Source organism: Nycticebus coucang, chromosome 18 (assembly GCF_027406575.1).
Source record: "Nycticebus coucang isolate mNycCou1 chromosome 18, mNycCou1.pri, whole genome shotgun sequence".
NCBI lineage: Eukaryota > Metazoa > Chordata > Mammalia > Primates > Lorisidae > Nycticebus > Nycticebus coucang.
Genome location: NC_069797.1, coordinates 16,898,438 through 16,923,293, shown reverse-complemented (window position 1 = coordinate 16,923,293; position 24,856 = coordinate 16,898,438). Strand labels below are relative to the sequence as shown.

The 24,856-nt window shown below is 38.2% G+C and overlaps 1 protein-coding gene across 2 annotated transcripts in view; it reads left to right on the top strand.

Annotated features, from left to right (window-relative positions):
- The window catches only part of MAP2K4 (mitogen-activated protein kinase kinase 4), a 146,504-nt gene extending 124,319 nt beyond the window's left edge, over positions 1–22,185 (top strand). For both annotated transcript variants that reach the window (XM_053568311.1, XM_053568312.1), the window contains 4 exons: positions 1,440–1,517; positions 4,890–5,038; positions 18,254–18,299; positions 19,593–22,185. In XM_053568311.1, coding sequence (XP_053424286.1) covers positions 1,440–1,517; positions 4,890–5,038; positions 18,254–18,299; positions 19,593–19,706 — 387 coding nt within the window. In that variant the 3' untranslated portion in view covers positions 19,707–22,185. The remainder of the gene's footprint in view (positions 1–1,439; positions 1,518–4,889; positions 5,039–18,253; positions 18,300–19,592) is intronic.
- The last annotated feature ends 2,671 nt before the right edge of the window (positions 22,186–24,856 follow it).

Genomic DNA, 24,856 nt, shown 5'->3' with positions numbered 1-24,856 from the left:
TTTTTTTATTAATATTAAATCATAGCTGTGTACATTAATGCGATCATGGGGCACCATACATTGGTTTTATAAACAGTTTGACACATTTTCATCCCACTGGTTAACATAGCCTTCCTGGCATTTTCTTAGTTATTGTGTTAAGACAATTATAGTCTACATTTACTAAGTTTCACATGTACCCTTGTAAGATGCAGGTGTAATCCCACCTATCAAAAATACATCAGTCTTAAATCTATACTCTTCAAAGAGTAATTTTCAAACTGTTAATCATATCGCATATATAAATAATAAGTGTGTCACACATTTAACTCATTCATGTGAAAACTGAATCATCAGGATTATAAAGAATACTTGGATGCGTCAGTATTTATGGTCACTGCAGAAAGAAAGTTGGAATAAGATGGCCAGGTTAAATATCTATCCATTGGGTAAAACTGCTAATTATCTCCAGGTCGATAAAACAGTAACATTTAAGGTTATTGGACATGAATCAGTTCCATCATGACCAGACAGAAGTCTTCAAAATTACCATGTTAGCATAAGTATCTGGCCCTAATGAATACTAAATAATCAAGTGAAACAAAAGTACATTTAAACAGGCTTAGGTTAGATAATGCCCCACTACAATACTGGAAGGAAATAGAATTATTATTATTATTTGCTCTATTTCCAGGTTTGGATGAGTTTTTCTAACACACACATGCTAGGAATTCCAAGTTTTAGTGACATAAACTAATAGTTTAGTTTAGTAATAGTTTCACAATGACATTAGCACCATAACCACAAATGATAGGCACCCGTTTTAAGCATACACTTTGGGTGTTAACAAATGTAATCACAACCAGTCAAGATATAGGACATTCTTATCACCTGAAATAGATGCCTTGTAACTATTCCCAGATATTTTCTCCTCTTACCTGCTCCAGCCATTGATCCTATTTTCTGTTACTATCAGTTTTTCTTTTCCTAGAGTTTCATATAAATGTAATCTTACAGTATGAACTTGTGTCCGCCTTCTTTCTCTTAGCATATTTTGAAGATACATTTGTGCTGTTGTGTGTATTAGTAGTTCATTCTTTTTTATTGCTAAGAAGTTTTGCATTGCATTAGTGTACTACAGCCTATTTATCCATTGACCTGTGTATATTGTGACACTACTGAGTTTTTCAGTACACTCTAGCTTTGTAAATGCCTGTAAGTCCTTGAAGGAAAAATGAGAAGAGTTACTTTGTGTTTCATTTGTGGAGTAGTTGTTACAACGTTCATTGTTGTTTATTTTTAATATAGTCATGGCTTCCTTTTACTTTCTATTTGACACTAAACATGGATTCTTCTAGCAATGTGCTGGCATTTTGGCAATGTTCCCAGCTGTTGCTTCCATTTGCCTGTTCCTCGAGGTCGAGCATAATTAATAACTGTCACTTCTTTTTGTGTTCCAGCCTGAAAGAATAGACCCAAGTGCATCACGACAAGGATATGATGTCCGCTCTGATGTCTGGAGTTTGGGGATCACATTGGTATGTTTATGTTGGTTCAACTTTACATAGTTGTGTAATAAGAAATCTAGAAATGAAGAGAATTTAATTAGACTTCCATCTCTCATAAGAACTGCATTTTTTGTAGTTTTCGATTTTATTCACTTTTTTGTTTGCCCTGACTATAATTATGCTTTTAAGTATTAAAAGAAAAAGTTTATATTTACCTTAAAAGTCAAATCAGAGTTGATTCTTTCCCTGAAGGTTTTCTGAAGTATCTGGGGGTCTTCAGTGTTGTAGTTAGATATCTTGGCTGTAGATAATAGGATTCGGCAACAGGACCAGGAATGGGAGCAGGGGGAGCAGCTCACCTGCAGGCAGCTCAGCGGTGAAGGCACATAAGTTCCTCCCACCTCCGACAAGGAATGGTATGTCCAGCAGTACTGCATGCAGCGTGCATATTAGGTATGCTTATTTATATGTGGAAAATAGCTCCTACTTGAAATCTAGTCACTGAATAGAAAAGTTACAAGCCAATAAGCTAAAGGTACTTCAGCAGTTGAAGGATAAAAGAACTACCTAGGCGATGGTTCTAAATGCAAGTTTTACCTTAGAACAACATTGAGAAAGAATAGTAAGAAATCTACTTATTTTGCAACAAGCAAGCACAAATAAACTCTTATTTTTTTTTTTTAGTTTTATTTATTTATTTATTATTAAATCATAGCTGTGTACATTAATGCAATCATGGGGCACCCTACACTGGTTTTATAGACCATTTGACATATTTTCATCATACTGGTTAACATAGCCTTCCTGGCATTTTCTCAGTTATTGTGTTGAGACATTTGCATTCCACATCCAGTGAGTTTCACATGTACCCTCGTAAGATGCACCATAGCTGTAATTCCACCAGTCACCCTCCCTCTGCCCATCCTCTCCCCTCCCCTCCCTCTACCCCTTCACCATAAACTCTTCTTTCTTACCCATAGAATATATTGAAATTTTGGTTTCATGTAAAAATTAACTGTCTTATTTCCAGTTGATCTAAAACACTACTACAAACTGGGTAGCTTACCAAGCACATAAATTCATCTCTCGTAGTTATGGAGGTTGGAAAGTCCAAGCTGAGGGTGCCAACATGTTCCATCTACCGAGGGCCCCTTCCTGCTTCTTAGATGGCTGTGTTTCTTCTTACTACCTCACCTGGTAGGAGGGGCAATGAAGCTGCCCGGGTCTTTTTTGTAAGGACACTAATCCCATTCATGAAGGCTCTCCCTTCATGGCCTAATCCCTTTTGAAAGAACTCTGTAGCTGCTTCTGCATTGGATGTGACTATTCCACATCTACATGGGGCCTGTCCTATTAGGTGGGCTGCCCAGACTTTTCCTTCCATTTTCTGTTTATGGTACCTAAGACCCCATAGCCCAGAGACAGACAGTTTCAGAACAGTGAGTTTTTTATGGCTTGCTAAATAATCTCTATTCGTTCTTTGGCATTGTTTATGTAATTCTGGGATCCTCTTCCTGTGATGAGAATCATATACCCTTGAGATTTACTTGATGAGTCACCTTGCCAGGCCTAATGAATTCTCTGTATGTAGAGTTGAAGACTTAATAGCTCCCCTCTCCAGAAGACACCATCTGGTTTCTCTTGTCACCAAATATAAGAGACATGTTTTGGGGTCTTTCATCATTATGAAGCCAACCAGCAAAGGAAGGGATTCTTTCTTCTTTAGTCAGGAGAGAAATGGATCTTGAGCATCTTTTAGGTCTGGTGATTGGTTGCAAGGATTGCCCAAGACCTAAAGCTTCCAGTTGACACAGCTGTTTGCATATAAGGAATGTTTATTATTCAGAAATACCTACCTATGATCAAACCAGTTGTTTCTAAAGCAAGTATGTACATGTACCTCCTTACAAAAACAAAAATTTTGTTTTGTAAAAGATTTTAACATAGAAACTTTTTAAAGCCAGTTTCTCGAAGTAACATTTAACTAAACCTTGCTGTTTAAAAGGAAAGTACTTGGTACTTACAATTGCTTTGTAATTTATTTTATAAGGGATAATCTTTCTTTTTTTGTTTTTGTTTTTTTTGGGTTTTTTTTTTTGCAGTTTTTGGCCGGGGCTGAGTTTGAACCCACCTCCTCCGGCCCCCGGAACCCTACCCCTTTGAACCACAGGCGCTGCCCTATAAGGAATAATCTTATAAGAATTGTACAATGTACGAAATTAATTTCTAAGGCCCTCAGTCCTTTACCATATGCAGCCAACTTTTGCCTTCTCTTAGTTTAAGCTTTTCTCAGGAATGAACCTAGTGAAGTTATTCCCAATGCTGTGAATAAGCACTAAGATTCATTTCTTTCAAAGCATTCATAACTTTAACAAAAATAAACCTCAGTCAAAGTAACGAATTTCTGTGTATGTGTGCGTGTGCATGCCTGCTTGCGTGGTGCACACATGTGCATGGCTGGAGATGGTGGTGGGCTGACAGAGGGCTGATGGAGGCATCTTTTGGGGGAGGACACCATGAATTAGTCTCCTGATAGTGCCTTTTCTCCTCCTGAATTCTGTTTTCCTCTGTAACACATTTGGAGCCTCATCCTCATGTATCAGTCACCTGTCAGTGCACGTAAAATGGGATTCATTATGCTAGGGTAAAGATTTAGATATATTTCGTGAAAAAGTGTAATTTCTAGGTTTTCATTATTTTTAAAAAGGAGGGGTTGAAAGGTGAGGAGGTAATTCATTAGTTACTAGCAAATGTTTTTGATCCTTGAAGGAAGGATTGGGATATATGTAAATCAGACTCTTCAGATCTGTTTTGAAATGGTTTAGACTATCCAGGGGCTCAAGCTGAAGGGTTTGACTCTCAAAATCAGTGAAATCTGATCATGGTTGAACTTTTGTTAACTACAGAGTGTCTGTAGAGCAGGATTTGCACATTATTTCCACAAAGCTCAGACTGGGCTTTTGTTGTTAAATGTTCTTTTACCTTACAAAGAATTTGGCCACTCTGTTGGGCCTTGACCTTCTATTTAGATGCCTATAAACTGTGCATAGTCTACTAAAACAGTTCTAAAACCAACCTTGCAGAGTCTCTTATATATGAGTCAGAAGTACAGGGTCCCCCAGGACATACATCATAGGGACATAGTCTAGGCTTAAGTTTGGTGTTTCCCTTTAGTCCAGCTCCTTGAATTTGGTTGATACCAAATTCTCTATTTTGTCTTGATTTCTAAATAACCTCGACTTAGCCTTCGTGATTCTGAAAATTCCACCCCAGCCTAATCTTGGGCTCTTCTTCAAGGCTGTTACAGAGTTTTATTTGGAGTTGGGTTTGTCACTGCTGTTCTGGTGGGGAGTGGTAAGTGGCAGACAGTGTGCTTTACTCTTTTCTCTTTGTTCTCTTTAGTATGAGTTGGCCACAGGCCGATTTCCTTATCCAAAGTGGAATAGTGTATTTGATCAACTAACACAAGTTGTGAAAGGAGATCCTCCACAGCTGAGTAATTCTGAGGAGAGGGAATTCTCCCCAAGTTTCATCAACTTTGTCAATTTGTGGTGAGTACTTGATTTACGAATGCTCAAACATGTGGTGAGAATAGCGAGGTTCACCTAACCTCAGTACCATTGCAGGTCACACGGGATGGGGCCTCTTTGTTGTGTCACCTGCCTTCTGGGCTGGATCTAGGTTACCATTGTTGTGTGGACGTGTCCAGCCAGCCGGGAGAGGCATCACCCTCTTATTCTACTGTTCAGGTATTGGTGAAAAACAGCCATGGGTGGTGGCGAAGCTGCTGCCTCCAGACTTCAAGTACCTGGTACAAGAAATACCAGGTTAAACCTCTAGGTGAGACTGATCATCTTACTCTGATGTGGTTCTCACAGTGAAATTGCACCAGAATGACCTTGCCAGATCAGACTTTTAGGAGTAAATCTCTGCTCTGACATAACATAGAGCACTTGCTGATATTATTTGTCTACCTTTTTAGCAGCTGCTTTTTGGATACACCTGTGTCTGGTACCCAAGAATAAATATGGCAGTAACCTAGCCATGGCTTTGTACTGTTTCAGGCTATACTTTAAATACAGTTTTTGGTTATCATTTGAATATTTTCAATGATTATTCTGTTTATCCAACATGATTTAAATATATGTTCATGAGCAAAAAGCTAGGGTATTTAGTATATCTTATTCACTCTTAGAAATGCCTTTTGTTCCTCATAATTATTTCCTGCCAGTAATGCTATGTCTCTTTACACTGTCTGGGTCTCATAAGACTTGTATTTGAGGTTCTAACACTGTCCTCTTTTTGACTATTAGAAAACATTTGTTTGACTGTAGTTTTCAAGTCTCTTTCATCTTCTCTAACCAAATCCTACTTCTGTGTTGGTTTTTCAGAAGGGAGAGGAGTGCCTCCAGGTTGTCTAGGTAGAGGAAGGCCATGAGGATAACTCATATTGGCTGCTTTTTTCCTTCTTAAAAGCAATCTACTTTTTATTAATTTGCATACAATGTACAGCTTATAGAAGTACATAAATGTGATAATTTTACATATTCCACTTTTATGATGTATTTGCTTAAAAGAACCTACATAAATCATAGCATATAGTATCTAAAACGATCACCTGTGAAACTTTCTGTCATAGTTGCATTCTTTTTAATTGCTTGATGTCTTTATTGGTTTTGCTTTACATGTACCTAGTACTTGTGTATTTCTTATTTCTGTTCCCTTCCTGTCGTATTAGGTAATGGTTATGGACATCAATGTCACCCATTGTTACCCCTGAGTAGGTTCAAATTCCATCTCATTCCACATCATTGAGGTCCACAGTTGATGGATGTTTATTTATATGATACGCTCCTACCAGCTCTCTGTATTTGTTCACTGCCTACCGCTGTCCTTGTTTTGGACATTTTCTGTCATTTCTAACCTTAATCATTCAGATTTCTAACTGGTTTCCTTACAATCCAGCATTTCCTTGTTCCAAGTCATTCTTTTTTATTAGAGTTGTGATTTTTTATGATATTTTTCTAAACATACTACTACTTTGTTTCAAACTATGTAGAGAATGCATTCTTATCAGGATGATTATTAAGAATGTGATAATTGATTTTGGAGAAATAACAACAAAAAAATCTTGGATCCTACAATGGTTGCCCGCCAAAGGGCTACAGAATATACACAGATACGCAGTATATATATATCTGGTATTTAAATTCTTGGTGAGGTGGAGAAATAATGATAAAAAGATAGAGAAACACTGTTCTGGAGACTTGCTCTTGTCTAAGTTAACATGGCTTTCAGAACCCATTCTGATCTGGACTTGGCTTGTTGCTCTAGCCACAATTCTACCTCTCCCCTGAACTATTTCTGCCAAACTGAATTTCTTCAGTTGTTGAAAAGCACATAAAGGATAACGTGGGGGAATATTTTCATTATCTTTGGATGGATAAAGATTTTTTAAATGTTACACCAAATAAAAAAAATTGATAAAATTGAATTTTATTAAAATTAAGAGCTTCCATTGGTTCAATGACAGCACTGGATGAAATGCCAACCCACATAGTGGGAGAAGGTATTTTCAGTATTTGACAAAAGACTTTCATATAGAATATGTAAAGAATACTTACCGATATACAATACTTACAAATATGAAAATGACAACCAAAAATGCCAAAATACTTGGAAAGCACTTAAAGGAATGATATTCAGGAGGTCAATGAACGTGTTAAGCAGAACTTATTCATTCAGTATTATTAGTTATGAGGAAAATGCAAATCAAAACTACATTGAAATGCCATTATAAATCACAAGGCTCCCAAGTATCAATTGTTGGTGAGGATCTAAAGCAAGTTGGTATAGTTCCTTTGGAAAACTGGCAGTATTCAATATTTAATATCAGCTGACTAATGTAACTAATGAATAAACTATGATTCAGCAGGTCAAGTCTCAGTTGTATACTCACCTAAAACCTATATATCAGAATGTTCAGAGAAGTTATTTCATAATCTCCAATTACAAAGAAAATATATCAACAGAAGAACATATAATAAATTGTAGCATAATTTATACAGTGGCATGAATACATTTCACAAATGACGTTGAGTGAACGAAGACAGTATAGTATGCATGATTCTATTTATATAAAAGTTAAAATCAGAATTGCTATAACAATGGAAGTAAGAATATTATTACTTTTTTATTTTATGCTTAAGGAGTTATGTCCTTTTTTGTATGTCTGCTACAATTCAAAGTTTGTTTAAGGAAGAAAAAGGATAAAGACGTATGGTTCAAAATGAACATCTCAACCCACATTTACAAATTTCCTCAGCTTGGCAGGAGGATCACTTGAGACGAGGACAGAACAAAACCTTATCTCAAAAAAAAAAAAAAATAATTCACCATGTAAAGCTATCCTTCACTTGAGGTGTATGGTGTCTCCAGGAATGATTTCTATAAACTCCCTGAAATTGTATTCAGACTTTTTTTTTTTTGAGACAGTCTCACTGTTGCCCAGACTAGAGTGCTGTGGCATCAGCCTAGCTCACAGCAATCTGAAACTCCTAGGTTCAAGTGATCCTCCTGTCCTGTTTTCAAATTTTTATGAATATACATACTATGGATTCTTCTAGGAGGTGGGCACTGGGTCCACTGTTTTCATCACTTTCACAAAGGAAAGTTTAACAAAAAAAAGGACTCCCTGTTCTATAGCTTGAATACCACAAATGGAAATTCTTCTGAATAGTCTGTTAACTGTTAACAGTCTCATTAACTGTTAAGAAACTGCAGATATTTGAATTACATGGTTTATTAAGAATAAGGACAAAATAGGAATAAAATATTCACCAACCAAAAAAAAAAAATTTCTAATCCAGAGTTTATCGGGGGCAGGGGGAAAGTCACTAGGAGGATGTAAAACCAGCAAACAACTCCCTAGTTTAGGATAGCAGAACCCAGAAGAAAAGGCATCCAGTGAGACAGACATTTAGGAAGTATATGTTGATCCTTAAAATGTCTTGAGGAAGTGCAGGTACTGCACACAACTGGATTCTGTGGTAGCATTCACTCTAACCTTACCCTTGACAGGAAGGACCTAAAGACAAAAGCTCAGCTCTGCTGAAAGAGCTTCTGAAGAAGTCACTTGTGTTGGTTAGAATACAGCGCAAGCTGTTACAACAAATCTTTAAATACATCTCACTGCAAGGTGCTGACGGTGTGTGTAGTGATGTCTTTAACCTATTTCTCACAGTCACCTAGATCTATCTATAACTGAGACCAATTTGTTTTATTTGATAAATCCCGATGCTGTTTTAGGGTTGAAGAAGTTAAGAAAAATAACTAACAACTGAAAACGCTCAGGGTTCAGAGAATTGCAACAGTCCAAAAAAATATGAGCAAATACTTTCTTATGAAATTGTCACTAAGAAGGATTACGAGGAAGAAATACTTTGAATTTAGGAAATGCTAACTTCATATAGTAAACATGATTTCTGGATTTCATGGGGTATACAGCAGATTGAGTATTTCAGGTCAGCGAAATCTATAAAGTAGATAATACCCTTTAGTTAATCTTTCAGGAAAAAAGGAATAAAAAAGACACGAGGTAAATGGTAAGAAACTAGAACAGTGGTTCTCAACCTTCCTAATGCCGCGACCCCTTAATACAATTCCTCATGTTGTGATGACCCCCAACCATAAAATTATTTTTGTTACTACTTCATAACTATAATTTTGCTACTGTTAAGAATCATAATACAAATATCTGATATGCAGGATGGTCTTAGGCAACCCTGGTGAAAGGGTCATTGAACCCCCAAAGGGGTTGTGACCCACAGGTTGAGAACCGCTGACCTAGAAGAAAAATCCAGGAGGTTCTATGTAATTGATAGCAGGCAAAGAAAGAATTAAAATAAAAATTTCCTTTACATAAGAAAAAATTGAGTTCTGATCTCATACCCCAGAAGAACACCTGTTGCACAGACAAAATTCAGAAAGATATCTATACTGCTTTGTTTTGGAGTTTTGTTGTTGTTTTGTTTTTTAATTTTAACATTTTCCCTATACATTTTTCTTTCCTTTTTTTCTTTCTCTTCTTTCTTCATTTTTCTAGTTTAAATATAATTTCCCATTGTTGCCTTTTTCAACAATTATAACTTCATTTTTGCTAGTGTTTCTACCTCTATTATTTGATTTCTCCCCCAATTTTATCCCGTAAAGTTTTCTGCTTGCTTGCTTTGGTTTACTTTATAGCATTTTTCTCTTTCCTCTCTACTTGGTGGAGGTAGGGGACTGTGTCCAAACAGGGTAACAAAGAGCTGCTGACCTCAAGGGAATCACCCAACCCGGCACCCCCAGAGGTTGGGGGTTTTTCTAAGGTTGGGTCAAAGTATCCTACTGTACACCTATATTGCTCTGTCTCCCTCTTTCTGTGCCTCTCTTCTTTTTGTCAGTATTCCCTTTTACCCACACCCTCTCCTTTCTCTTTTTTCTTTTCTTTTTTTTTTTTCCCCCATTCTTTTTTCCCTTCTTGCTCTTCAACCTTTTCTCATCCTTCTGGTCCTGTACCAAAGGGACTCATTGAAACCCTACTCCAGAGGCACGGCAACTTAAAGAGCAAGAGGAAATGAAAGGAAAATTAGATGTTCACTTTATATTGCTAAAGGACAAAATACAAGAAGACATTTTAATTCTAAATGTTTATGCACCCAATTTAAATGCTCCCAGATTCTTGAAACAGACCTTACTCAGTCTGAGCAATATGATATTGTATAACACCATGATAACAGGGGACTTTAATACCCCTCTCTCAGAGCTGGACAGATCCTCTAAACATAAATTAAAGATACAAGGGACTTAAATGAGATCCTAGAATAACTGTGCTTGATAGACCCGTACAGAACACTCCATCGCAAAGATAAAGATTATATATTCGTCTCATCGCCCCATAGAACATTCTCCAAAATTGATCATATCCTAGGCCACAAAACAAACCTCAACAGAATCAAAAGAATTAAAATTTTACCTTCTATCTTCTCAGACCACAAGGCACTAAAGATGGAACTCAACTCCAACAAAAACGTTCAACCCCCCCCCCCCCCACCCAAAGGCATGGAAATTAAACAACCTTCTGTAGAATGACAATTGGGTGCAGGAAGAAATAAAACTGGAAATCATTAACTTCCTTGCATATAACAACAATGAAGACACAACCTACCACAACCTGTGTCATAGAGCAAAAGCAGTTTTGAGAGGAAAATTTATCACTTCAGATGCCTACATTTGAAAAACAGAGAGCACATCAACAAACTCACAAGCGATCTCATGGAATTGGAAAAAGAAGAAAAATCTAAGCCTAAACCCAGTAGAAGAAAAGAAATATCCAAAATCAAATCAGAAATCAATGAAATTGAAAACAAAAGGATCATTCAGAAAATTAATGAAACAATGAGTTGGTTTTTTGAAAAAATAAATAAAATAGATAAACCTTTGGCCAGACTAATGAGAAATAGAAAAGTAAAATCTCTAGTAACCTCAATGAGAAATGATAAAGGGGAAATAACAACTGATGCTACAGATATACAAGAGATCATCTCTGAATACTACCAGAAACTCTATGCCCAGAAATTTGACAATGTGAAGGAAATGGATCAATATTTGGAATCACACCCTCTCCCTAGACTTAGCCAGGAAGAAATAGAGCTCCTGAACAGACCAATTTCAAGCACTGAGATTAAAGAAACAATAAAAAATCTTCCAACCAAAAAATGCCCTGGTCCAGATGGCTTCACACCAGAATTCTATCAAACCTTCAAGGAAGAGCTTATTTCTGTACTGCAGAAATTATGCCAAAAAATAATCTTTCCCAACACGTTTTATGAAACAAACATCACTCTGATACCAAAACTAGGAAAGACCCAACTAAAAAGAATTTCAGACCAATTTCACTAATGAATATAAATGCAAAAATTCTCAACAAAATCCTAGTCAACATCAAAAAAGTCATACATCATGATCAAGTAGGTTTCATCCCAGGAATGCAAGGTTGGTTTAACATATGCAGGTCCATAAACATTATCCACCATATTAACAGAAGCAAAAAATAAAGACCATATGATCCTCTCAGTAGATGCAGAAAAAGCATTCGATAAAATCCAGCATCCTTTTCTAATTAAAACACTGAAGAGTATAGCCATAAGTGGCACATTTCTGAAACTGATCGAAGCTATCTATGACAAACCCACAGCTAATATTTTACTGAATGGAGTAAAACTGAAAGCTTTTCCTCTTAGAACTGGAACTAGACAAGGTTGTCCTCTGTCACCGTAACTATTCAACACAGTGCTGGACGTTTTAGCCAATATAATTAGGCAAGACAAGGAAATAAAGGGAATCCAAATGGGAGCAGAGGAGGTCAAACTCTCCCTCTTTGCTGATGACATGATCTTATACTTAAGAGAACCCCAAAGACTCAACCACAAGACTCCTGGAAGTCATTAAAAAATACAGTAATGTCTCAAGATGTAAAATCACTGTCCACAAGTCAGTTGCCTTTGTATGTGTCAATAACAGTCAAGATGAGAGGCTAATTAAGGACACAACTCCCTTCACCATAGTTTCAATGAAAATGAAATACCTAGGAATATACCTAACAAAGGAGGTGAAGGACCTCTATAAAGATAATTATGAAATCCTAAGAAAGGAAATAGTAGAGGATATTAACAAATGGAAGAACACACCATGCTCATGGCTGGGAAGAATCAACCTTGTTAAAATGTCTATGCTTCCCAAAGCAATCAACCTATTCAATGCCATTCCTATTAAAATACCAACATCGTACTTTCAAGATTTGGAAAAAAATGATTCTGCGTTTTATATGAAACCAGAAAATACCTCGTATAGCTAAGGCAGTTCTTAGTAATAAAAATAAAGCTGGGGGCATCAGCATACCAGATTTTAGGCTGTACTACAAAGTCACAGTGGTCAAGACAGAATGGTACTGGCACAAATAATAGACACATAGACATTTGGAATCAAATAGAAACCAGGAAATGAAACTAACATCTTACAGCCACCTAATCTTTGATAAACCAAACAAGAACATATCTTGGGGGAAAGACTCCCTATTCAATTAATGGTGCTGGGGAACTGGATATCCACATGTAAAAGACTGAAACTGGACCCACACCTTTTCTCCACTCACAAAAATTGATTCAAGATGGATAAAGGACTTAAATTTAAGGCATGAAACAATAAAAATCCTCAAAGCATAGGAAAAACACTGGAAGATAATTGTCCTGGGGAAAGACTTCGTGAAGACTCCCATGGCAATTGCAACAACAGCAATAATAAACAAATGGGACTTCATTAAACTGAAATGCTTCTGTACAACTAAGGAGACAACAACCAAAGCAAAGAGACAACCTACACAATGGGAAAGGATATTTACATATTTTCAATCAGACAAAAGCTTGATAACTAGGATCTATAGAGAACTCAATCCACATGAATAAAGCCAACAATCCCATATATCAATGGGCAAGAGACATGAATAGAACCTTCTCTAAAGAAAACAGACAAATGGCTAACATGAAAAAATGCTCATCATCCCTATTTATTAGAGAAATGCAAATCAGAATCACTCTGAGATACAATCTAACCCCAGTGAGAATGGCCCACATCACAAAATCTCAAAACTCCAGATGCTGGTGTGATGTGGAGAGAAGGGAACACTTTTACACTGCTGGTGGGACTGCAAACTAATAACAACCTTTTTGGAAGGAAGTATGGACAACCCTCAACTCAAACTAGACCTCCCATTGGATTCTGCAATCCCACTACTGGGTATCTACCCAGAAAGAAAAAAATCCTCTATCATAAAGACACTTGCACTAGACTGTTTATCGCAGCTCAGTTTATAATTGCCAAAATGTGGTAACAGCCTAAATGCCCACCAACCCAGGAATGGACTAACAAGTTGTGGTATATGTATACCATGGAATACTATTCAGCCATTAAAAATATGGAGACTTTACAGCCTTTGTATTAACCTGAATGGAAGTGGAAGACATTATTCTTAGTAAAGCTTCACGAGAATGGAGAAGCATGAATCCTATGTACTCAATTTTGATATGAGGACAATTAATGACAATTAAGGACATGGTCGGGTGGGGGAAGGGAGAGGAAAGAGAGAAAGAAGGAGGAAGGGGTGGAGGAAAGGAAGAGCAGAGAGAGGGAAGGAGGGAGGGGGGTGGGGTCTTGATGTGTGCCACACCTTTTGGGGGGCAAGACACAATTGGAAGAGGGATTTTAACCGTGTAACCTGCTTTCTTGTACCCTCCATGAATCCCCAACAATTAAAAAAAAAAAAAAACAACTTCCCTCCATGAATCCCCAACAATTAAAAAAAAAAAAACTTTAAAGAAAAAATTGAGTTCGTAGATTAAAATACCAGACCAAATTAACTAAAAGAGTTGGAGGAAGCCACATATAGATATATTATAAGAAAAGATAAAATTGACATGCCTTCACTCAAAGCACATGCCCACAAATGTACACGCTAATGTAGAGAAATACATAGAGCGGAGTGTGAGGGGCGGAGCAGGAGCTGTGGGAGATGAACGCGGCCCTTTCACGTTATTTTGGTGGATTAGATACCTTTGACACTGTTTGCACCGAAGCTACTAAAGTACAAGATAGGCATTTTAAAGTGTTTTTTTAAAATGTACTAATTTTAAGGAGTCCATAAACTGAGAGAAAGTATGGGAAGGAAAGGAGCGTCACAGAAATTTAAAATGATACACTTACCTTAATGTGGCTTTGCTACCTGAGCTTGTAAGAGGTGTGTGGCACAAAATACCTAAAGCAGAGATTTAATTTTAAGAAAAAGTCATTTTAAGTCTCTAGTTGTAAAGGCATTCCCCCTTCTTCTCCCTACTTGATGGCTGGAAGTAAAACAAATCTTTAGCCTAGGACTGAGGAATTCTTAAAGATAGAATTGAGTGGAATATGAATAATTTTTAAAAAAGTTTCATCAGTTTTCAAGAAAATTTTCATTTCTCGTAAATGGAATGAGGATTAGTAGAAGCAACTGATAATCAGTAGGAATAGACCTGCAAAGAATTCAAATATTAGAATAATCAGAAACAAAAAAATACGTAAATTAAAAGAAAAATTAAGTATCTTGGATATGTAAGCAGGAAACAGAAATTTATATAGAACCAAATAGAAGTTTTAGAATAAAAAGCCTTAATTAAAATACTTAGTGTCTGTGTACAACAGATTGGATACAACTGGAGAGAAATTAGTAAACTGGGAAGTCGACCTGGTGCTCTGCCAATAGACCTTTTTGATGTGATGGAAACATTCTGTAATCTCTGTTCAGTGCACTAGACCACCAGCATTCGAAATGTAGCTAGTATGATGAAATAAATATTTAATTGGAATTAAATTGACTAATAACTAGCTTATTGGATAATCTAACTAGTTGATAACAGATTGCTAATGTCAGTGGTACTTCAGAAATGGAAGATAGTCAGTGTCACTAGTTTATGATTTATACCCAAATAGCATCATAATTTTCTGCTCCATAGATGAAGTAGAAAACAGAAATCCAAAAAGACATGGCAGTTTTACAAAAAATAAACATCTGTATGGGTGAAAAATACAATAGAAATATTAAAAAACGCTGTGTGGCTCTGATGCCCTAAGCTTGCTGTGCTCCAGGTGTGAAAGGAGTCCTTAGCAGTTGGGGCATTACTTCCTGTAGGATCACAGTTCTATAAGTGTTTTTTTTTTGAGACAGAGTCTCAAGCGTCTCCCTGGGTAGAGTGCTGTGGTGTCACAGCTCATAGCAACCTCCAACTCTTGTCCTTAAGCCATTCTCTTGCCACTGCCTCCCAAGCAGCTGGGACTATAGGCAGCTGCCACAGTTTTGGTTGCAGTTGTCGTTGTTTGGTGGGCCCAGGCTAGGTTTGAACCCGCCAGCTCCGGTGTACATGGCTGGTGCCCTAGCACTGAGCTATAGGCACTGAGTCTATAAGTGCTCTTTATAGACAGAGGATGAACAGGAGTGGGACTCACTGCTTAGAAATCTTAGGAGCTGGGGAATGAAAAAACAGTGATGTTAGTTACTCCCTAGGCCACAGTTTTAAGCAAGCTGTGAGATGGACAGAATGGCAAGAATAGGTACTATTTTTATAGTCACAGTCAGAATATCATCATAGGACTGGAACTTGAAAGGTTCGTGGTAGGACCTCATTCTTTACTGATGGTACTTTAAACGACGCAGCTGCTCCTGGTGCAGTCCATAATACTTAGCAGATACTCAGGTGTTTGTTGAACAGATGAATGTATATTCATTTTTATGGAGGGCAAGCACATTCTTTTAAAATGAGTCTGAACATCAGAATTCCAAAATACATGAAGTCTAGTGTTAAGATAAGCATTTAACAAAATAGAACATGAATTTACTTTTAAGTTGAGATAACTTTATGAAATAGTCTTAAACTCATTATAAAATATATTTAGGATGTTGAAGGAAATATGAATAAAGGTATTAGTTCCATTAAAACTGAAGAAGAAACAAAATGGATGAAATAGCTGGAAATGAAAACTTTAATTAGAAGTCTTAGAAATGAAAAAACATAGCTGTTGATAGGAAAGACACCCCAGACTTGATACACTCTAGACTGGAAACAGTTGAAAACAGAACTAGGGTAATAGAAAATGGAGCTGAGGAATTTTCCCAGCATGACATAGATTAAAATATATTTAAAACACTCAGGGAGAATATAGAGTGGGCGGTTCTATGATGCTTGTCATGACAATACAGAAAACAGCTCTGAAAGTGGAGAAGCAGTATTTAAGGAGATAATAGTGGTACACATTTGAAAATTGATCTAGAATAGGTTTTCGGATTGAAAATAAAGTCTGTATCATGGAATATAAACAAAGGCAAATTTATACCTATAGGCACTGAAGGAAAATTACATAGTGATAAAGTAAAAAAGTCATCAGGAATAGAAAACAGACTGTCTTAGGGTTGATAATTAGACTAGCAAACATGTTATTAACAAAAATAATTATAGGAAAACATATAGTCAAAGCTTCAGAGTGATAAGGAATAATAATTGTCAACCTAGTCTTAAAGTTTTATCCTCTGTCCCTCAAATATCATTCAAAATAAGGGAGACATATAGATACTTGGAGGAAAGGAAAGACTGAGAATTAACTACTCATAGACTTCTGATAGGATATATCCAGTTGACCTTGAACAATGTAAGGGTTAGGGATGCTGACCCTTTCCCAGTTGACAGTACTTGTCTAACTTTTAACTCCCCCAATACTTAACTACTAACTTTTGGTGTCTCAGGAGTGACAGAAGCAGAGGAAAATCTGTATATAGGTAGACCCACACAGTTCAAACCTGTGTTGGTCAAGGGTCACTTGGCCAAAAAAAAATTAATCCAGAAGAGTGTTATAGGTTGGATTCTTGGAAGTCAAGCTTTTCTTTTGAGACAGAAATGAGTATGCAGTAAGTTGATAAAGTAGTGATTTGGGGATCAGCAAGTAGTAAAGAGAAATATCAGGAGAGGACAGGAGGAGAGGTTGAGCTGCCCTGCAGTTCCAGTGGAGGCCTACACTGACTCTGTGCGAATCTGTAAAGCTGGGATGGCCCAGTAGGGTTGACCTGACTTGAAATGAGGGACTTGGAGTTTATAGCTTTTGGTGGATTAGTCATTGGAGACAGGCCTTCCCAGGAAGGCTACCGTGGCTCTCTTCAGCTGTAGTAAGCTCAAAGAAGCCGATGATGGAGGATTGTCTGCTGGCAGTGTCCATAGTAGACAAAGAAGTCCTTTGTTGCTAACGAGGGAAGCTATTCAGCACATTGCAGCATCCACTATGGAAGGTGTGGTGTGTGGGAAACACAGGTGCACTCCATTGTCAACACTCACTAACTTTCGATAGTGAAAAAGGATTTAACTGAGGTTGGAGGGGAGGAGAGTGGTGATTATGATATGGGCCAAGATATATGAGGTAAATGCAAACAATGAAAATACTTTGGCAGGTTTAATTAGGCAAGGTAAAATTCAAGGGGAAAATATCAGCAAGGCAGAAGTTTTTTATATATACCGATGTAGTCTTCAGTGAAGTTGTATTGTTTTAAACTTTTAGACCAAAGAACACAGTGTTGAAATACAGAGTACAAAAGTTTTTTTTGTGATTTTCTTTTTTTTTTTTTGGATTTTGGCCAGGGCTAGGTTTGAACCCGCCACCTCTGGCATATGGGACCGGTGCCCTACTCCTTGAGCCACAGGCGCCGCCCCAGAGTACAAAAGTTTTTAATACTTCAGGATAAATTGGTAAAATTCACATATAGTTTACCTCTCAGGATTACTGGATTGCTAATTTCTCTTGGGTGGTCTCTGTAAATACATATTTATTTATGCATACATATTTAGAATAACATACATGTACAAATTTTATACTTGTATGTTCAGTTTTTTATCTGTAGGATTCTACTAGGCAGCTATCATAATTTAGTCAATTCTCAGCAATTCACTTTTTTCTAGTTTTTCACTATCCCACGTTGACTATACTAAGGATAAATCCTCAGATTATAGTGTGTCTGAATTGTACATAGTAGGTTGTCTGCTTTGTTTACTTTAGATCTGAAGGAAAAAACTATATGATTTTTTGTAGTGTTTCATTTGTGAAAAATATTTGAGTAAATGTGTCTTCATTTTAATAATGTTATTTTTATGTTATTTTAGCCTTACGAAGGATGAATCCAAAAGGCCAAAGTATAAAGAACTTCTGGTGAGTATGGGGCTTTGGGAATTTTAGATCCATCATCCCTGAATCTTCTTTGCCTGCATGGTCACTAAATAAGCAGTGGGCCTCTGTTACAAAGAAATAACTTGACCTTACTGAACTTTTTTAAAAAGTGTTTTTTAACTAAGATATTTGGAAAGAGAAAATTTGTAGTTATTTTCCTACTAATTTACTAGCTAAAAGCCCATGGGGAACAATTTTGATCTTAACATGTCATAAAAATTAGCCCCAAAGAATTCCAGCTTTCACTTTATGGAGCCATTTTCCATGGTATAGTCCCCATCTATCTAATGTATCCACAAGAAAAAGTTAGTGAAAAGTTTGTCCTAGATCTTACCTAATGTGCACATTGTGAGGGTGTAGAGTGTATAACATGCCACTGGGTGAGGGGGAAAAAAAAAGAAAAATTTGTCCTTATTCTGCCTTTATTAAAAGCTCACATGCAAATTTATATCATATGGCCAATTTACATTTCTCTGAACGTTGTTACTCATCCCCCAGAATCAGATGTTTTAAGCAGTCTACTGGGCATGGCATTGGGCTGGGCAGTGAAGAGAGTACTATGATCTAATAATGTGGGAGCATTTTAAGAAAAAACCCATTTGCTTATCACATTTAGCCTACTAAGTCTCCAAGGATATTAGGTCATACTGAACGTCAACTCCAGCCATGACTGTAAAAATATCTAGTCAACACGTTTAGAGAAGCTGTGAAAGAAAAATATTGATAGGGATGGAATATGAAAAGGTGGGCTAGCGAAGCAGATACTGGGCCACAGGCTCCGTAGAGGGCAGGAGCAAATTTCTGTTAGGCCTGTGGGGTAGAGGCCAGAAGGATTGAAAACAAAAGCCTTTTTCGTTGGATCCTTCTGCTACCTATGGGGAGATGGACTGGGATTTATGCTTGTGTCCCAGGAGGAACAGTGATTAGTATTCATGAAGCTCTTCTTGGCTCTCAGATGGTGTGGTAGAGGCTGCAGCTATATTTTTTTGCTGAGGATCAACTCTGCTCTCTTCCTCAACAAGTACTCCCTGATATATAGATAAGTTTCCAGACTTCACTGCCTAGGTGGCACCTCCAAGTCACAACACCATGTGCCATGTCTAGGCACACCCACACCCACTAACACATTTGCATGAAATAAAGGCTGCACTTGCCTCTTTGAACTTCTGGTGGTGTGATATTTTACAGCCATATGTGGCTAGAAACCTGCTCTATAGATTTTGGGGAAATTTTAGTTTGGGCTCTGATGTTTTTCTTTTTTCAATTTTCTTGCAGAAACATCCCTTTATTTTGATGTATGAGGAACGTACCGTTGAGGTCGCATGCTATGTTTGTAAAATCCTGGATCAAATGCCAGCTACTCCCAGCTCTCCTATGTATGTCGATTGATATGGCTGCTACATCAGACTCTAGAAAAAAGGGCTGAGAGGAAGCAAGACGTAAAGAATTTTCATCTTGTATCACAGTGTTTTTATTGCTCGCCCAGACACCATGTGCAATAAGATTGGTGTTCGTTTCCATCATGTCTGTATACTCTGTCACCTAGAACGTGCATCCCTGTAATACCTGATCGATCACACAGTGTTAGTGCTGGTCAGAGAGACTTCATCCTGCTCTTTTATGATGAACATATTCATGAAACGTGGAAGTCAGTACGATCAAGTTGTTGACTGTGATTAGATCACATCTTAAATTCATTTCTAGACTCGAAACCTGGAGACACAGCTACTGGAAGGGTGTTTTGTCAGACTTCCAAATCCTGGAAGGATATGGTGATGGATGTACTATGTCTGAATGTAGAGACTCGGGCGTGAATGAGAGCAGCTTGCACAGCCAGCGAGACACATTGCCTTCTGGAGCTGGGAGACAAAGGAGGAATTTACTTTCTTCACCAAGTGCAATAGATTTACTGATTTGATATTCTGTTGCTTTACAGTCACAGTCGATGTTTGGGGATCGATGTGCTCAGCCAAATTTCCTGTTTGAAATATCATGTTAAATTAGAATGAGTTTTATCTTTACCAAAAAAACCATGTTGCATTCAAAGAGGTGAACATTAAAATATTGAGACAGGACAGAATGTGTTCTTTTCTCCTTTACCAGTCCTTCTACTCTTCATTGGGAAGACTCAGGAGTCTGCCACTTGTCAAAGAAGGTGCTGATCCTAAGAATTTTCATTCTCAGAATTTAGTGTGCTGCCAACTTGGTGTGTTCCACCTGCCACAAACCACCAGGACTGAAAGAAGAAAAGTACAGAGGGCAAAGTTTACAGATGTTTTCAATTCTAATATCTTATCTGGAACAGCTTGTAGCAGCTATATATTTCCCCTTGGCCCCAAGCCTGATATTTTAGCCATCGTAACTCACAAACAGGGAGAAGTAGCTAGTAGCAACGTGCCTTGATTGATCAGATGCAGATTTCATGCAGGCAGCACAAGACCAAATCTCAGTTATTTGCTTCTTGCCAGCACTGGTCCAGGTCTTCAGTTTCTGAATTTCTTCCCCTTTCCCTACGGTCTGTTGTTGCTATGTGACTTGCTTAATCCAATATTTTGCCTTTAATTTCTACATCAAAAGTCTTGATAATTACCAGGGATGTTCCTTACCAAGGATTTTTAGCCCCAAACTCTCATGTGCTCTAATATTTAAAAGGCTGAGAATAGAGGGCTGGTGTGGTAGGTGATGCCGAGGTATCTTCTCTAGAGACTCATTTGACTGGATGAGGGTCTGAAATGGCAGTCTCTTAGATATGGTCATCCATCACCTGCTAGAATCTCCAGTAGTTCACCACCATTTCTTGGGATTGGGATTCTACCGGGAAGGGAGAAAAAGAAAAGCAAAACAAAACCCCAGAACACAGTTGTAAGAGGCCATTTAAGTCTGTTATCTTGCTGTGTTGCTTCAGTCCCATGAGCCAGGCTCTCATTAGGTTTTGCTCCAGCCGCCCTGGCACTGAGCTTTAAGCTTTGCATTTGTATGACAGTTAAGCAGCACTGTGAGTGGTTCAAGCACCCTGGAGTATAAAACAGCCGTGGTCTGAGATGCATGTGCTGCCATTATAGAACCAAATTATGGCAGATGTGGCTGCATCTCCTCTCAGAGTGACAGTCACAGCTGATAAAGGGAGAATGGTGCTGTTAACGTCACATCCCTGTGAACTGCAGAATTCAGAAATGATTTTGGTCCACTTGCCTAACTTCCCTGTCTTCTCCCCATGGCATCCCAGATCTTAGACTCCCCAGTGTTCTGGAAGGAGGCATTGTTACATGTCTTCCTTCGACCACACCAAGCCATCATCTTCCATTGCTCCCGGGGACTCAAAAGGAATCTGTTTCTCTGCTGTCAACTTCCCGGCTGGCTCAGCATAGGGTCACTTTGCCATTATGCAAATGGAGATAAAAGCAATTCTGACTGTCCAGGAGCTAATCTGACCGTTCTATTGTGTGGATGACCACATAAAAAGGCAATTTTAGTGTATTAATCATAGATTATTATAAAGTATAAACTTAAGGGCAAGGAGTTTATTACAATGTATCTTTATTAAAACAAAAGGGTGTATAGTGTTCACAAACTGTGAAAATAGTGTAAGAACTGTACATTGTGAGCTCTGGTTATTTTTCTCTTGTACCATAGAAAAATGTATAAAAATTATCAAAAAGCTATGTGCAGGGATATTGCCTTATTTGTCTGTAAAAATGGAGCTCAGTAACATAACTGCTTCTTGGAGCTTTGGAATATTTTATCTTGTATTCTTGTTTGAATTCCTCCTCTATTTAAGATATATACATGGAATCGAAGTGTTTATGTAATAGTTCTTCTATCCTTTTGCCTGCAGGTCAGTTGTAATAAATCTAGGATGTGATGATGACTTTGTAATTTGATTTTCTGAAGTCAGACCCTGAGAGGGGAAAATCAAGTAAATTAAATTATCTATGCATTTCACATTGGGGAAAATCTCCTTTCAGAAGTGTTTTTGGCTTCTTTGTTTTTCTCCTCCCTTCTTTTGGCTTCTCTAGCTCTTGATTTTATCCTTCTTGAACCCACAGATCTATCCATAAAACACAGCATGGCTATCTGAGCAGGTGGTAGAGTTTCGTCACATTGACATTTGCTTGCCCTGACTTGCTCACCTTCCTTAATGCTAAAAGAAGGAGATGCAGTTCTTCAGCCCGTATCATGGTGGAGAGGTACAACTTCTAAGAGCCCAGTCTGCCTTGGGCACGTGCTTGCCAGATGAGCAGTAGAGGTCTGGTGGGGTATTAAGTTGTGAGCACTCACTGTTACCTGAGAAGAACTGTGGGGAGGAGATGTGTGGGTAAAACACCTGTGGGGGTCAGACCTGGAAGGTTTTTTGAGAGGACAATGGAGATGAACTAGTTGTGGGAGCCTGGAAGCTATTGAAGATAAGGACTTTTGGGTTCCAGCCCTGGATTTATCTGTTATGTTCCCACCTCCCGGCCATCAATCAGGTATGGACTCATTGAGCACCTTGCGGTTTTCTTATGCTGCCTCCTAACTCAACCCTGAGATACCATTATAAAACCAGATGTTGGTAAGTATCAAGTATCACCCTCCAGAGAAGGGTGTGCCTACAGGAATCCAGGCCTCTCCAGCCAAGTCTCAACTGCTAAGTGAAAGGGTAGCCATGGAGTTTCCCTAACTGAGCTCTGTGCAAGACTCAGTGGCATGAGAGACAGGTAGACTACCCCTCCACGTGTCATAGGATACTGTGTTACAGTCATCTTGTTTGATTCCAGCTGCATCCTACCAAAATCAGGCAGTGGTATCCGCTTTAGACAGCAGAAAAGGAAGGTTTGGAGAAGTGAAATTGTGGCCCAGATTAACAGTAGGAAACAGAGCTGAGATTAAAATCCAAGGCTATATGTAACACATGCCATTAGACATTGTGTTTGTTTAAAAACACTGGTTGGTGCCTGTGACTCAGTGGGTAGGGTACCAGCCCCATATACTGAGGGTGGCAGGTTCGAACCTGGCCCCGCCAAACTGCAACAACAAAAATATCTGGGTATTCTGGCAGGCACCTGTAGTCCCAGCTACTCAGGAGGTTGAGGCAAGAGAATCCCCTAAGCCCAGGAGTTGGCGGCTGCTGTGAGCTGTGATGCCACAGCACTCTAACATGGGTGATAAAGTGAGACTCTGTCTCTAAGGAAAACCAAAACAAACAACCCCCCAAAACACTGCTATTAAGTGTTACAGAGTTGAGATGTAGGTAGAAAAATGAAATAGTTGGGTGTATTCTGTTCATAAACTTTATCAAAGGCTGCTTTGTTGTCTTGGAAATTAGTTGATGGCAGAGATTCTAGAAGCAACAGTGGGGCTTAGTGGTCTATAAAAAGGCAGCTGTGTGGTCACCTTAGAACTAACCTGAGAAGCCTCTAGGTCTTGATTCTGAAGTGCTGTTCCTGAGACTTCAGTATAGTAGCCTGGATATCTCATTAGCAAGATCACACTATGTGGTAATTACTGAGAATGGGAATTAGGCTGGAATGCACGGTTTGGTTTATTCATTCTGTCTTAGGTGCTGGAGGATAAAGGACGCTTTTTTTTTTTTTTTTTTTTGAGAGTCTCACTCTGTCACCCTGGGTAGAGTGCCCTGGCATCATAGATCACAGAAGCCTCGAACCCTTGGGCTTGAGCAATCCTCTTGCCTCAACCTCCTGAGTAGCTGCGATTACAGGCATCTAGCTAGTTTTTATATTTTTAGTAGAGATGGGGTCTTGCTCTTTGTGCAAGCTGATCTTGAAGTCCTGAGTTCAAGGGACCCTCGGATCTCGGCCTCCCTGAGTGCTAGGATTACAGGTGTGAGCTGCCTTGCCTGGCTGACACATAACAGCCTGGAAGAACCTTAGAACCTGGCTTGGAGATCCAGCAGTGTTCTGTGTCTCCAGCTCTTGGTCAGTTCCGTATGCATCTGTGACATCCGCAGCACCTCTGCTTCTTGCTTGGGATGTAAGGCACAGAGTATCTAAAAACGTGGTCTTGAACTTGTTGGCTCATCTAACCACCTCATTAAGGAAAAATCTAATCAGCAATAATTCATGGAATGAACTGAAAGAACCACTTGTAATAGAAAGTTGATAATAGACTATGTCCTCTAAGGAACAACTTTAGTAGTTGAAGTGATTAACCTGTCTATTTAATGGGAGTTTACTACAAGACTGCAGTGATGTATTTCTTTTGGATAAATGAATATCCAGAAATTCTCACCTTTGGTAACATTTTTTGCTTGTCTAATGATACGGCAAAAGGTGTTTATGCTTCCTCAGTTTAAAATGTCCTGTTTAAAACTGAATCCATATAACATACAGTCACAATTGAGTAGACTTTATGATGAATCAAATTTCTGCCTGCATTTCAAATTTCTACCTACATATGCATTTTGATGAACTGTGGATTAAGAATTCTAATTTTTCTTAGTATTTATGCATAGATTTAAGGTGAACTGCTTATTGAGGTAGAGAGGGCATTATTACCTCAGTGCTATGTGGGGTAACAGTGTGAAATAATTGGGCAATCTG